Source organism: Rhagoletis zephyria, unplaced genomic scaffold (assembly GCF_001687245.7).
Source record: "Rhagoletis zephyria isolate East Lansing unplaced genomic scaffold, Rhagoletis_zephyria_1.1 Rzeph_scaffold_03071, whole genome shotgun sequence".
Taxonomy (NCBI): Eukaryota; Metazoa; Arthropoda; class Insecta; order Diptera; family Tephritidae; genus Rhagoletis; species Rhagoletis zephyria.
In genome coordinates, this window is record NW_016160155.1 from 52702 (window position 1) to 68277 (window position 15576).

At 34.2% G+C, this 15576-nt stretch overlaps 1 protein-coding gene across 1 annotated transcript in view; it reads left to right on the forward strand.

Annotated features, from left to right (window-relative positions):
• Positions 1–13916, forward strand: part of LOC108368327 (homeobox protein araucan-like) — a 35395-nt gene extending 21479 nt beyond the window's left edge. Inside the window, exon 3 of the mRNA XM_017623173.1 lies at positions 13745–13916. Coding sequence (XP_017478662.1) covers positions 13745–13864 — 120 coding nt within the window. The 3' untranslated portion in view covers positions 13865–13916. The remainder of the gene's footprint in view (positions 1–13744) is intronic.
• The last annotated feature ends 1660 nt before the right edge of the window (positions 13917–15576 follow it).

Here is a 15576-nt window from a genome sequence, read left to right on the forward strand (position 1 = left end):
CCTATGAATGACATAATGAAAAAAAGTTTGTACTCACCCATAAGCGGACATCGGGTCGTATGAGTAATATCCTGTAGTTGGCTGTAGGCCAGCTGATGTCCAAGCAGTCATTTCTGTGCCACCAGCTGAATCTTTCAATGCATATGGATTGCTCTGTAGATAGAAGAAATTATGATTTTTTTTTATTAAACATCAAGTAATAATAAAATGCATACACATGTATAAGTATTTCAGTAATAATTATGAAGCTTATCCACGTAATATAAAACTTGTAAATTAGCCTGAGCTATGGAAAACTTAAACAATTTTATCAAAAAGTAGTATAAAGGAACTTCTTCTTAGGTCTCTTAGAATTGGTTATTTTTTTGCGTTTTATTGAGAACAGTTTTACTTACTGCTCAAAATTGTTTCACGGCCGCATATTTAAGAAAAATTACCTAAATTAATTGCTCCAATAGGTTTTTTCTTTACAACTATTTGTATGTTTGCCTCGTAAATGTACCTACAAATCACCTCAATATTCAAACATACTTAAATACATATTTGGATATGTATGTATGCACATATGTATGTACTAAGTAAGCATGTTTAAATAAAACACGTATGCACTTACTTGTATGCCTGTGATTGCATTTCGATTCGCAAATGGCAACAAATGTATTAAAACATCGATCGTTTGCTTAATAAGTACGTTTGGTGTTGGGGAATTAATCAATTACAACGATGTAAAATGTAAAAGTCGCGCGCTTAAACGAGTAATAGAGATGTGACTTGTAATGGAGATAGCAAACAAATCAATACACACACACACACACACACACACACACAGACGAACACATACCGGAGGCACCACATAAAAACAACGAACAACGCTATTAGCGCCATTTATAGGCAATGGCCCATTAACAGAACAGCGCGTTGCGAATGTGTATTTTATGCGAATAAAGCAACAAATACGCAGCCAGCCGGCCATACGCACTTAAACGCAAATACATAAAAAAAACAAATGTAGAAAACCAGTTAACCGCCTCTCCCCACCTCTCCACCTTATTGTCGATTAATAAAAAATAAAAAATAAATAAAAACAATCACTTGCGTAATCGCTGAACGTTTGCAAAAATATTTTCCCACAGTTTTTATGAAATGACCAAATAACAGGTTGAATAAAATTTCGATTCACAAAAAAAAATAATAATGCATTAAAATACAATAAATTACGTATGCCATTTTGTTGATGACAAGAGCACAAGCAACAACAACTAAGAAATATTTATAAATAAATTAGAAATTAAAATTTATAATTCAACAAATTGTTAGAGAGCAGCGCGCCAATACAGCAAATGCTCGTATAAAAACAAAAACAACTAAACGAAAACCTGCTGCCAACGCAGATCCGCCATTGTTTATGGTATGGCAGTTGCGCGCTGCTGCTGCTAATTATTACAAGCTTTTATTTTACGTTCTTCATTGTGCCTAAAATGAAACAGATTTGTATGTAGAATGTAGCCGAAAAAATCACCTTTTTTGTATTGAAAATTTAGGAAAATGTTGACATGGCCAGCATTTTGCATATTTTTCACATTTTTTTTTAGCCATTTTTGTCCAAACAAAACGGCGGTCATCACGGCTCTCACGCTCTACGCAACAAAGTGTCCATTACATGGTTACTTATGTTAATGTATGTGTGTGTGTGTGTGTGTGTGTGCTTGGTGAATTTATTTCATTGAAAATGCCATAAATTTATAGCCGCATGTAAAATTATTGGTCGCAGCGCACACAGTCTGCTGAGTGGACAGCCATGACGGTGGCGCTGTTGTGGGCAGCAACATCTGCCCTGGCGACTGTTAACTGTTTTTGTTTTTTACCTCAAATTCACTTTGAATTGTTTCATTTGTTTCGGCTACGGTTTCGGTTTGTTGGCCATTTGATTTGTCTTTTCTTTTGATTTATAAAATATAATTAACATTTTTAATTGCTTTAACATGATGTTAAGCAGCTGTTATATTAATTTCTAAATTTCAGTTTCATACCTCCGTTGACACGGCGTTAAATGTACAAATGTATTTATCAACTGACATTTATTTGAAAGCATGTTCAACACGAAGGCGCCATTTGTTTGCGAAACGTGGAAGAAGCAAACAAGTTTAATTTGTGAAGAAGCACAAAGCTGAGCTGAGAGGTTACTTCGCATAAGCAGCTGAATTAGTTATGAACGTTGGAATATATGGAAAAATTGGTAATATATTTTTACTAACTAAAAAACCTGACATACATTTTTGCTAATGTTAAAAGTTGCCTTTGTTGCAGCTGTACGCTATACATAGACCCTTTGGTACATCGCGATACAAGATGAATATTGAAGATTCAACGTCGTGACGAATATAAGGAGCGCGTGCAGTCCCCTTTGAAGACATTCTCCAGTTTTTCAAACGGCATAGTTTACAGATATTTAGTCGAGTTCCGTGAAAGTACCGCACTATATTTTATTTGGAGCTCAGGAAAAATAATTATAATTATTAAAATAATTAAAAAATAAAAAGATTTCAATGTTTTGACCTGTAATCGAAAGTTTGTAACAGACATTTTTGCAGTTTTGTGTATCAAGGATTCCATTTCTATGGTCGCAAGAACCGAAAAACGCAGTTTATTTTTTTTTAAGGTTTAAGGCATGCTATTTTTAGGTAAAAAAAAAAATCATCAAAAATTACAAATTTTTAATTTTTTGCCTTTACGACCTAAAAAAGCTTGCAATGAACTTGAAAAAAAAAAATTAAAATGCGTCTATCGATTCTTGCGAACATGGAAATGGACTCCTTGACAAAAGAATAGCAAGCAAATGTATTCAAACCCTTTGAAAAGTCGATTTCATAATGGTTTCCGATATCGACATCGCTACCGTTATATTTATCGTCCTGCACATGACGTTTTTTGTGGATGTTAACAATTTTGATCATTAGTAACTTGGATATCGATAATTATTTTATCAATGTTATTGTGGCTTATTAAAATTTTATTTTTAATATTTTTTATTGAGCTTTGTACCACGATTGTTTATTAGGAAGTCTAGAAAAAAGAAGTCTGAAGAAGAGATGTGGTGATCTCCGAAATAGTGCTATAACTTCTACCGCTTAGACTTTGTTGCTTTTTCAATTTTTCCTAACAAACAATCGTGGTACAAAGCTCAATAAAAAATATTAAAGATAATTATTTTAATTGTTATCGATAACGATCGTTACCGTCGTTTTAAAAAATTCCGTCATTTTTACCGATACCAACCTTGTCATCGTCTAATTTACGCACTTGCATTATTTTTCCTATTTGAACAGTGGCTTAGCTATTTAACCCTTTAAAAGCTTAAATGAAAACATTTCTGGGAGCATATAAGACTTGTTATTACTTTTTGAAGAGGAAGAAATTATTTAAACCAAAAAGTTTTAAATTACACCAATTTAACCCTCAACTGGTATTGTAAATTTGGCATACGTAACTAAATGGTTGTGCGCGGCCCGACCGATGCCAGTTATGGCTTAAAGATTTTTAACTTCGCCTTAATACAATTTGCAACTCACACTTGTATCTTTTTACTTGCAGGATTGGGTCCAGTATGGTTTGAGGCCGTGCTCCTCGGGTACGATTATTGTTATGCCTCACATAGCAGATTTAATTTCCTGTCACACATAAAAACTCTACAGTCGACCCTCGAACAAACTTACCCTACATACTCTACCCACTTACCTATACATATGTACTTATATGTGTGTAATGTATACCTTAATGCACTATTTAAATTTATTTAAACCCACACATTGTCGCACAATGGCATCAAACCAATTTTGTTTGTTTTCTTCCATTCAATTAAAAAAGTTTTTCATTAAGAATTATTACCAACAATTGACAGTTTTTCTCCTTTCTTTTAATTTACATATTCTACAGGTGCCTCGACAGTTCCTTTTATTTCTTCAATGCCATTCAAAAAGTTTTAACTGCTCATTTACACACTTCTCAGTGTCTGATGCTTTTCCTCTAATTAACATTAAATTTCATGCGCTCGTAAATCTTTAAGCATCTTTCGTTCTACCTTTTTCTACTTTGGACTTTTTGAATGCTCCAGCGAAATATGGTCAAAGTTGGTGCGTTAATCTAATAAAGGGAATTTTTGTGAAACCTCAATGGCCACACGCTTCACATGCGAGTGGGGAAATGTTCATATATACATACATACATATGTATATTTGGATATGTTCCACATACACATGTACATGTATGTATGTATGTATGTGTGAACCCACAACAAATGCAATCATTACAAAAACTGCATTAAGTTGAACCATTCATTTGTTTCGTCGATTTGCTTCGCTGCTTATTGCTGATGGAAAGTTTTTTCGTCGAATTACTTTCGAAAATTGCAGTTTGGCAGTTTGAAAACTGTTATTGAAAAAGTTTTGGCATTGCATGCAATGCCATTCCACTGCGGAAAGTAGTCTCATTAGTGTAGTTGCAATTTAGTCATAAAGCCTACGATGCAAATTTATATGAGTATGTGTGCTCGTACAGTACAACATATGTATCACTCATATGTATAACAACAGATCCAATTAGTTGAAGTGCTGTACAATTTTTGGTGTAGGCATAATTTGTTATAACTAGGGATGTCATTTTCTATAAGGGTTATAGTTTCTGGCGTAAGCAAACAACATCGGCAAATTGGGCAAGAATCAGCGTATTTTAATCTGCCTTTTTAGAAATCTAAAAAAAAACATCAAATATTCGTCAAAATTTTAAATTTTTAATCAAGCTTTTTTTGAGCGATCTACTTCAAACTTGCACTTTATTATACTAAAATAAAATGGTCCTGAAAAATGCCAAACTTTTTCAAAAAATGTTTGATTACAAGTTGGAGTTTTATGAATTTTTCAAAATTTTTTCAAAGGTGAAATTTTGTTCAGTTTGTGTAACTATATTTAAAAAATTGTTTTTTTTCTATATACTTATTATTAAATGTAACGCCATACATTTCATATATGTAGTATATTTTATGAAACTAGCAATCCTAAATTACTTAAGATGTGGACAATGCACTTGTTATTGATTTATTCTCTCCTTAACATTGTCATAGAGTGAAGCCCTTTGACTTATTTAGAAACATAGCTTCAAGATCTATTTGAACGTGATATCAGTTAAAGAATGATTTATTTAAAAATACAAAGGATTTCAATTTCATAGCGAGGAAGATCAGCCTGACTCGTTAGTATACAAATGTACATAGCAAACTCGCCTGTAGTATTCTTTATACAAAATATATTGGGGGCGACAAGGCGCCAAAGTCCCGTTTTACGAGGAAAACATTTCGTCTCGATGTAATGGGGCAACCTTTTTTTCGAGATTCGAGAATTACCAATTATTTACCCTTCTTAATATAACTGTACAACACATTTTAGCCGTACGCGTCTAAAGCCATAGACACATAGAAAAAATTAATACTAAAAAGGAAGGCAATAAAAGTTGGAAGAAAAACATCATGTCTTCAACTGTTTAAATGACAGTGTATTACGCACGCGTTAAAAAGCAATATAATTAAACTTCGAAAATTTAATACTTCAAATATTCGATTAAATGAAAAATTGGATTGTATTTTATCGTTTGAAGCATAAACAGATATGCACAAAAAAACGGTTGACCGATGAAAAATGACACTCACTTTCTACAAATTTGTATCTGTTTCATAAACCTTTGTGAATTATTCTACACAGTCGAGACTGAGCAGCTCACGAACTACTTTTTAGATTATTTTAAAGAACAATCAGGAGACATTAAAATTCCGACTTGACTTTTTTGGACCACCCTAGTCTATAAAATTAAGTAACAATTCGGTTAATCCAACGACTTCATCATAATAAGAAATGCCAGTGATCACTGCTCATTACATTTATACACACATACTTCCAACAAAAAAAAAAAATTCATTATGTTACCAATTCTTTTGCATTATCTCAATTCGTACTTGAACGCTTAGCCCTTCATTGTTCAGTATATATTATGCACTTGTACATACATACATACGTAATACTCACATTTTACATTAGTATTTATGACTGCAACGAAGTACACATGTCACAGTTGCACTTACATATGTTGCTGTTCATGTTTATGCAACATTGAATTTTCATTTTACGCCACACTAAATATATGTATTATCTACAAAGTACATACATATGTAACTAGTTAGACGACCCAATGAAGACGATAAGGGGAAAAAATTCAAAATAATGTGCAAAACAATGACTAACTGACGTTCACACACACAAACACAAGCAAACAGCCGCATACGAGTATCTCTGCAACACTTCAAAGCCCATCCGGCCCTACACCACACCACTGCGCCCATGATGCACTCACTTCATTATTAATTTGGATTTTATGTGGATGCTCTAACATGATTGGCAAAATGTCGTTAAGAATGTGCGGATAGACTTGCATTTGTTTGAGTAGCAACTATTTACTACAGACGATAGCAACTACCGCCCCGGCCGAAAGCGAACTGCTGCGACATCCCCGCTTGTTCTTGTTGCTGCCAATATTTGTTATGCTGTTGCATTGACATTATTTTGTTGACTGTTGTGTCATTGCGATTTGTTGTTTTTAATTTTATTTTTGGTGATTGTCGTTGCTTTCTATACTACCACGAGCTGTTGTCGTTGCTTTCAGTTGCTTATTGTTGTAGCTCGTCAGTGCAGTCACATGTATACGCTCGTTGCACACAATTACAGGCCAGAGGCCATCATTTGTTCTTCGTTTTCACTCAAGCTAGTGAGCACGGAGCCATATCAACTCGGCAGCCCTTCCTTGCCGCTGACTATGCACCGCCGCTCATGCACCTCCTCCGCCCAGCGTTCTGCACTTTGCAATGATATCATTTTGCTTTGCTCAATCGCAGCGATAAAATATCAAATTTCAGCGTTGAAAACTTGAATTGGTGCTGAGCAAAAATGTGTTTGTTGTGCAACAAAGGCTATATTGCAAAGACAAGCAGCAAATGCAAAACAAGACAAGCAGGCAACAACAATTACAAACACACACGCCTGTGACGAGCGGTGCGGTCAATAAACGTTCGAACAAACCCCCCTCCCACATAAAGGCCCCCGTGAGACGATAGACCAACCGACCGACCGCCCGACCCAGAGGACCGGTAACGGCGGACCGACGTCTTAAAAGCGCTGAGTATTTCGTTTAAAATGCCAGATTTCCTGCAAATACATTAGAATTTACAAAAGGAATTCCACTACTAATTGCCTACTTTGCGTACTTTTCTACTACCATTTACGCAACAAGGGATTGCATTCTTGCCCTTTCTCTGCCCTTCGTAAATGCAACCTTTTGTAAGGGAGTGTCAAACCGCAGCTGTCAATAATTATCTAACCTTGTATTATTGAATCATGGTCGTAGTACTAGTTGCTACTCAAACAAATGCAAGTCTATCCGCACATTCTTAACGACATTTTGCCAATCATGTTAGAGCATTCACATAAAATCCAAATTATAAAATGAAGTGAGTGCATCATGGCGCAGTGTGTTGGGTGGTGTAGGGCCGGATGGGCTTATGAAGTGTTGCCAGAGATACTCGTATGCGGCTGTTTGTGTGTGTGTTTTTGTGTGAGAACGTCAGTTATTCACTGTTTTGCACGTTATTTTGAATTTTTTCCCCTTATCGTCTTCATTGGGTCGTCTAACTTGTTACATATGTATGTACTATGTAGATACATACATATTTAGTGTGGCGTAAAATGAAAATTCAATGTTGCATAAACATGAACAGCAACATATGTAAGTGCAACTGTGACATGTGTACATCGTTGCAGTCATAAATACTAAAGAAAAATGAGAGTATTATATATGTATGTACAAGTGCATAATATACGACTGAACAATGAAGCGGCTAAGCGTTCAAGTACGAATTGAGATAATGCAAAAGAATTGGTAACATTATGAATTTTTTTTGTCAGGAAGTTATGTGCTATAAATGTAATGAAGCAGTGATCACTGGCATTTCTTAAACTTATGATGAATTGTCGGTCGTTTGGACCTTAACACCGTACATATTTAGTATTTGCCTTAATTTTATAGACTAGGGTGGTCCAAAAAAGTCAAGTCGGAATTTAAATCTTCTCCCCCTCGGATTGTTCTATATGGAAAATAATCTAAGAATATTTAGAGCTCGCTCAAAGTTCCTGTGTAAGTAATTTAAGTGTGGAAAAAACATTTTTTCGCAGAACGGAATAGAAATTTAAAATTTTTCAATCGGTAAACCCTGTTTATCTTCGGAAGGCTTCAAAGCATAATAACAAATTTTTCATTTAACCATTTTTAATACTAATTGAAGTCTAAAGTTATGCTTTTTATAGAAAATCGTGCTAAAAATGTACAAAAAATGGGAAGAAATATTTTGTAAGACTTCTTTTTGTTTTTTTTTTGTTTCTGGGAGACCTACAAAAAAGTTAATATTAAGAAATGGTTAAATAAACAATTGGTTAATAGTCTCGGAAGTCTTCTGAAGGGAAACAGGAATTACCATTTACACGAAAAATTGGTTTTCCTCATGTAAAAAATCTGGGAAATTTTGAGCGCTTTGAGATATCCCTAATATTTTTTATAAAAAACAACAGGCAGTTTGCGTATATACATTTGTATGACTAGAACGAGTCGAGGCTGCTGGATCTTCACTCGTTGAAACCTGCCTATGCCTATTGTATTTTTGTAAATAAAACCCATTAAGCTAATCTATCCACCGTCTCTGATAGAGCCTCCGCAGCATATTTTTTTCTCAAATAGCCCAAAGGGCGTGTCACTGTTATTGCCCAAGTGGAGGTAATCGAAGCAGCTATAAGGAAAGTCTAATACCCAAGTGCTATTTTCGTCACGAAAGGACTACTCAGTTAAAAGTAAAAAAAATTAATGAAGTTGTTGCTAGTTCTCAAATAAAAAAAAATATCCTACTACGAGTTCTATGTACATTGTATACTGGCGGTCACTATTTTTAATGAAATAAAATTTCGTACATATATAAAAAAAAACAATTCTTCTTCGTCACGAAAGGACTACTCAGTTAAAAGTAAAAAAAATGTATGGAGTTGTTGCTAGTTCTCAAATAAAAAAAAATATCCTACTACGAGTTCTATGTACATTGTACACTGGCGTTCACTATTTTTAATGAAATAAAATTTCGTACATATATACAAAAAAAAAAACAGTTCTATTAAATATAGTTCACGCTATAATAAAAACTATGTAAATAAAAATTTCACCTTTGAAAAAACTTGGAAAAATTCATAAAAATTTCCAACTTGTAATCCAAAAAATTGTTGAAAAAGTTTGGCATTTTTCAGGCCATTTTATTTTAGTATAATAAAGTGCCAGTTTGAAGTAGCTCGCACAAAAAAAGCTTGATTAAAAAGTTTAAAATTTTGACGAATATTTGATGTTTTTTCTAAATTTCAAAAAAAGGCAGATTAAACTACGCGATTCTTCCCCAATTTGCCGATGTTGTTTGCTTACGCCAGAAACTATAACCCTACAGAAAATGGCATCACTAGTATTATGCCTAGACACCAAAAATTGCACAGCACTTCAACTAATTGGATCTGTTGTTATACATATGTATATATGTGCTGTACGAGCACACATACTCATATAAATTTGCATCGTAGGCTTTATGACTAAATTGCAACTACACTAATGAGACCGCTTTCAGCAGTGGAATGGTATTGCATGCAATGCAAAACTTTTTCAATAACAGTTTTCAAACTGCCAAACTGCAATTTTCGAAAGTAATCTACGAAAAAACTTTCCATCAGCAATAAGCAGCGAAGCAAATCGACGAAACAAATGAATGATTCAACTTAATGCAGTTTTTGTAATGATTGCATTTGTTGTGGGTTCACACATACATACATACATACATGTACATGTGTATGTGGAACATATCCAAATATACATATGTATGTATGTATATATGAACATTTCCCCACTCGCATGTGAAGCGTGTGGCCATTGAGGTTTCACAAAAATTCCCTTTATTAGATTAACGCACCAACTTTGACCATATTTCGCTGGAGCATTCAAAAAGTCCAAAGTAGAAAAAGGTAGAACGAAAGATGCTTAAAGATTTACGAGCGCATGAAATTTAATGTTAATTAGAGGAAAAGCATCAGACACTGAGAAGTGTGTAAATGAGCAGTTAAAACTTTTTGAATGGCATTGAAGAAATAAAAGGAACTGTCGAGGCACCTGTAGAATATGTAAATTAAAAGAAAGGAGAAAAACTGTCAATTGTTGGTAATAATTCTTAATGAAAAACTTTTTTAATTGAATGGAAGAAAACAAACAAAATTGGTTTGATGCCATTGTGCGACAATGTGTGGGTTTAAATAAATTTAAATAGTGCATAAAGGTATACATTACACACATATAAGTACATATGTATAGGTAAGTGGGTAGAGTATGTAGGGTAAGTTTGTTCGATGGGGCGACTGTAAGTTTTTATGTGTGACAGGAAATTAAATCAGGTATGTGAGGCATAACAATATTCGTACTGAGGAGCACGGCCTCAAACCCTACAATCCTGCAAGTAAAAAGATACAGTGTGAGTTGCAAATTATATTAAGGCGAAGTTAAAAATCTTTAACCCTTAACTGGCATCGGCGGGGCGCGCACAACCATTTAGTTATGTATGCCAAATTTACAATACCAGTTGAGGTTTAAATTGGTGTAATTTAAATTTTTTGGTTTAAATACATTTATCCTCTTCAAAAAGTAATAACAAGTCTTAAATGCTCACGAAATTTTTCATTAAGCTTTAAAGGGTTAAAATAGCTAAGCACCTGTTCAAATAGGAAAAATAATGCAAGTGCGTAAATTAGACGATGACAAGTTTGGTATCGGTAAAAATTACAGAATTTTTTAAAATAACGGTAATGATCGTTATCGATAACAATTAAAATAATTATCGATATCCAAGTTACTAATGATCAAAATTGTTGATATCCACAAAAAACGTCATGTGCATGGTGATAACGACGATAAATATAATGATAACGATGTCGATATCGGAAACCATGATGAAATCGACTTTTCAAAGGGTTTGAATACATTTTCTTGCTATTCTTTTGTCAAGGAGTCCATTTCCATGTTCGCAAGAATCGATAGACGCATTTTAATTTTTTTTTCAAGTTCATTGCAAGCTTTTTTAGGTCGTAAAACGGCAAAAAAAAAATTGTAATTGTTGATGATTATTTTTTTTACCTAAAAATAGCATGCCAAAACCATAAAAAAAACTGCGTTTCCGGTTCTTGCGACCATAGAAATGGATTCCTTGATGCACAAAACAGCAAAAATTTTTGTATCAAGCTTTTGATTACAGGTCATAACATTCAAATCTTTTTATTTGTAAAGGCCATCTCAAAGATCACGAGATTATTTTTCCTGCGCTCTCCATGGAATATAGTGCGGTACTTTCACGGAACTCGATTAAATATCTGAAAATTGGGCCGTTTGAAAAACTGGAGAATGTCTTCAAAGGGGACTGCAGGCGCTCCTTAGATTCGTCACGATGTTGAATCTTCAATATTCATCTTGTATCGCGATGTACTACCAAAGGGTCTATGTATAGCGTACAGCTGCAACAGAGTCAACTTTTAACATTAGCAAAAATGTCTGTCAGGTTTTTTAGTTACTAAAAATTTATTACCAATTTTTCCATATATTCCAACGTTCATAACTAATTCAGCTGCTTATGCGAAGTATCCACTCAGATCAGCTTTGTACTTCTTCACAAATTAAACTTTTTTGCTTCTTCAACGTTTCGCAAACAAATTGTGCCTTCGTGTTGAACATGCTTTCAAATAAATGTCAGTTGATAAATACATCTGTACATTTAACGCCGTGTCAACGGAGGTATGAAACTGAAATTTAGAAATTAATATAATAGCTGCTTAACATCATGTTAAAGCAATTAAAAATGTTAATTATATTTTATAAATCAAAAGAAAAGACAAATCAAATGACCAACCAGCCGAAACCGAAGCCGAAACAAATGAAACAATTCAAAGTGAATTTGAAGTAAAAAAAAAACAAAAACAAAAACAGTTAACAGTCGCCAGGGCAGATGTTGCTGCCCACAACAGCGCCACCGTCATGGCTGTCCTCTCAGCAGACTGTGTGCGCTGCGACCAATAATTTTACATGCGGCTATAAATTTATGGCATTTTCAATGAAATAAATTCACCAAGCACACACCCACACACACACACACATTTACATAAGTAGCCGTGTAATGGACGCTTTGTTGCGTAGAGCGTGAGAGCCGTGATGACCGCCGTTTTGTTTGGACAAAAATGGCTAAAAAAAAATGTGAAAAATATGCAAAATGCTGGCCATGTCAAAATTTTCCTAAATTTTCAATACAAAAAATGTGACTTTTTTCGGCTACGTTTATACAAATCGGTTTTATTTTAGGCTTGTAATAATTAGCAGCAGCGCGCAAATGCCATACCATAAACAATGGCGGATCTGCGTTGGCAGCAGGTTTTCGTTTTGTTGTTTTTTTCGTACGAGCATTCGCTGTATTGGCGCGCTGCTCTCTAACAATTTGTTGAATTATAAATTTTAATTTCTAATTTATTTATAAATATTTCTTAGTTGTTGTTGTTGTTGCTTGTGCTCTTGTCATCAACAAAATGGCATACGTAATTTATTGTATTTTAATGCATTTGTTTTTTTTTTTGAATCGAAATTTTATTCAACCTGTTATTTTGTCATTTCATAAAAACTGTGGGAAAATATTTTTGCAAACGTTCAGCGATTACGCAAGTGATTGTTTTTATTTATTTTTTATTTTTTATTAATCGACAATAAGGTGGAGAGGTGGGGAGAGGCGGTTAACTGGTTTTCTACATTTGTTTTTTTTATGTATTTGCGTTTAAGTGCGTATGGCCGGCTGGCTGCGTATTTGTTGCTTTATTCGCATAAAATACACATTCGCAACGCGCTGTTCTGTTAATGGGCCATTGCCTATAAATGGCGCTAATAGCGTTGTTCGTTGTTTTTATGTGGTGCCTCCGGTATGTGTTCGTCTGTGTGTGTGTGTGTGTGTGTGTGTGTGTATTGATTTGTTTGCTATCTCCATTACAAGTCACATCTCTATTACTCGTTTAAGCGCGCGACTTTTACATTTTACATCGTTGTAATTGATTAATTCCCTAACACCAAACGTACTTATTAAGCAAACGATCGATGTTTTAATAACATTTGTTGCCATTTGCGAATCGAAATGTAATCACGGGCATACAAGTAGGTACATACGTGTTTTATTTAAACATGCTTACTTAGTACATACATATGTGCATACATACATATCTAAATATGTATTTAAGTATGTTTGAATATTGAGGTGATTTGTAGGTACATTTACGAAGCAAGCATACAAATAGTTGTAAAGAAAAAACCTATGTGGCCGCGAAGCAATCTTGAGCAGTAAAACAATTCTAAGGGGCCTAAGAAGAAGTTCCATTATACTACTTTTTGACAAAATGTTTTCGTTTAGGCTAATTTACAAGATTTCGCTTTATATTACGTGGAAAAGCTTCATATATGTATTATATCTGAAATACTTATACATATGTACGCATTTTATTAAAAAAAAACTTACTTGATGTTTGATAAAAAAATATTTCATTATTTTTTCTATCTACAGAGTAATCCATATGCATTGAAAGATTCAGCTGGTGGCACAGAAATGACCGCTTGGACATCAGCTGGCCTACAGCCAACTACTGGATATTACTCATACGACCCGATGTCCGCTTATGGGTGAGTACAAACTTTTTTTCAATATGTCATTCATAGGTTGGCCATACATTTTTTTTTCAAATTTATTCACGGTTAGCTTTGCCGAGGTCGTTAAAATTGTATTTTTGTCTAAAAAGAATACCGATACTAGATTTAGGATGGCTTGTTTGACTGAGTACATTTTAATAAATAGATATTCTATTTGTTTACTAATGTAAGCATAGGCTTTCACTTATTTCACTCATAATTAAAGTGGTGTCATCAGATTACTAAAATGAAACCTATTCCGGTCGTGAAAGAGCGGGGAAGTGTTTTCATCCAGCGAAGAATGAATAAACCAAAGACAAGGTAGTGTTATCTTATCCATTGAATTAGGCCTTAAAGAAAACTTTGGATGATTGGTTTGTTGAAAGGTATGTGGGTTTCTGGATTCTCTTTTTGAGGTGGTCTAAGGCATGCGTGAACTTGGTGTTTAAATAGTCTGCGGTACAGGGACTCAACCTTACTACTAGTAAGACGGCGATGGTTCTATTCCCTGTGATTGCAGCTCTTCCCTCAAAAAGAGCCTAGGCCTTGCGCTTTCTTTTACTTGTAGATACAAGGCAGGTTTCTAAATAAAAAGCTGACATGGGAGCTTAAATTAAAGAAAATATTTATGAAAGCACCAATTAATTTATATTGCTACATGATCGCTAGGTAAGTCACACATTGACAGGTTTATTTCTAGCGATACCAAATAGAATTCGATCTATATAAGTAGACGTAGACATCATTTAGGGCCGTTTTATCAAGTAACCTGTAACTTTAAAGCTCACTTTATATTTAAACGTTGCATTAAAATGTATGGTTGTGTCTAAAGTAAAGCATTTTATTATTGGTTTTAAATTGGTTTATAACCAAGAAACTTACATGCGTCAAAACCGATAGTAGAAACCATACCACCCTTACCCTTCAATTGCTTAAACGGCTTTTACCCCACATTAAGAAAGCAGATTCTATGCATAAATTGGTGTATTCACAACTGCTTGGTTATTAGGTTAACTGGTTATGTGGTTATATGGTTATACTTTTAAATCAATTTACAAACACAAAATACACCAGAGTATAATAACAGGACAGGTGTGAACACCCACATTGTTTCTGAGCTATTTAAAATGACCATCAGAGAAAATTTTTCAAAAGCTTTGACTTCTTACCGGAAGAAATGGATCAGAGTATTTCGCGTCTTATCTTAAACGGATCCTTCTCCACAACATCCCTCTAAGGGCCAAATGGGAGAATGCCAGTCTCGGGAGTAGAATTCCAATAAACCTCTTCTCGAACGGATCGAAGCTCGACGAGAGAGTTGGAGGGGTGTTTAGACTAGGTACACTCAGAAAAAAATATTCCTTGATGCTAGGAAAGAAGTATATTATTCTAAGGAAATATTACCTTGAAATGGCTCCAATGACGTGGCTGCCTTAATATGAGTAAACGATTTGACTCAGGTTAAGGAAAACACAATTCCTAAAGTATGTCATTTTGCTCGTGGCGCTCAAACAGTGGCAATGGCCGACAGAGGAAGGCAATTTTTTTTTAATTTTTATTTTTTTTTTATTTTGTTAATTGTAAATTTTTAAATTGCATTTAAAAAAAATTATCTAATTTATTTTTTATGGTATTTATTTGAGGTTTCCCTATATGAAATTAATTTTACTATTTGAAATTAATATTTAAACTGAAATAATTGACTTACCT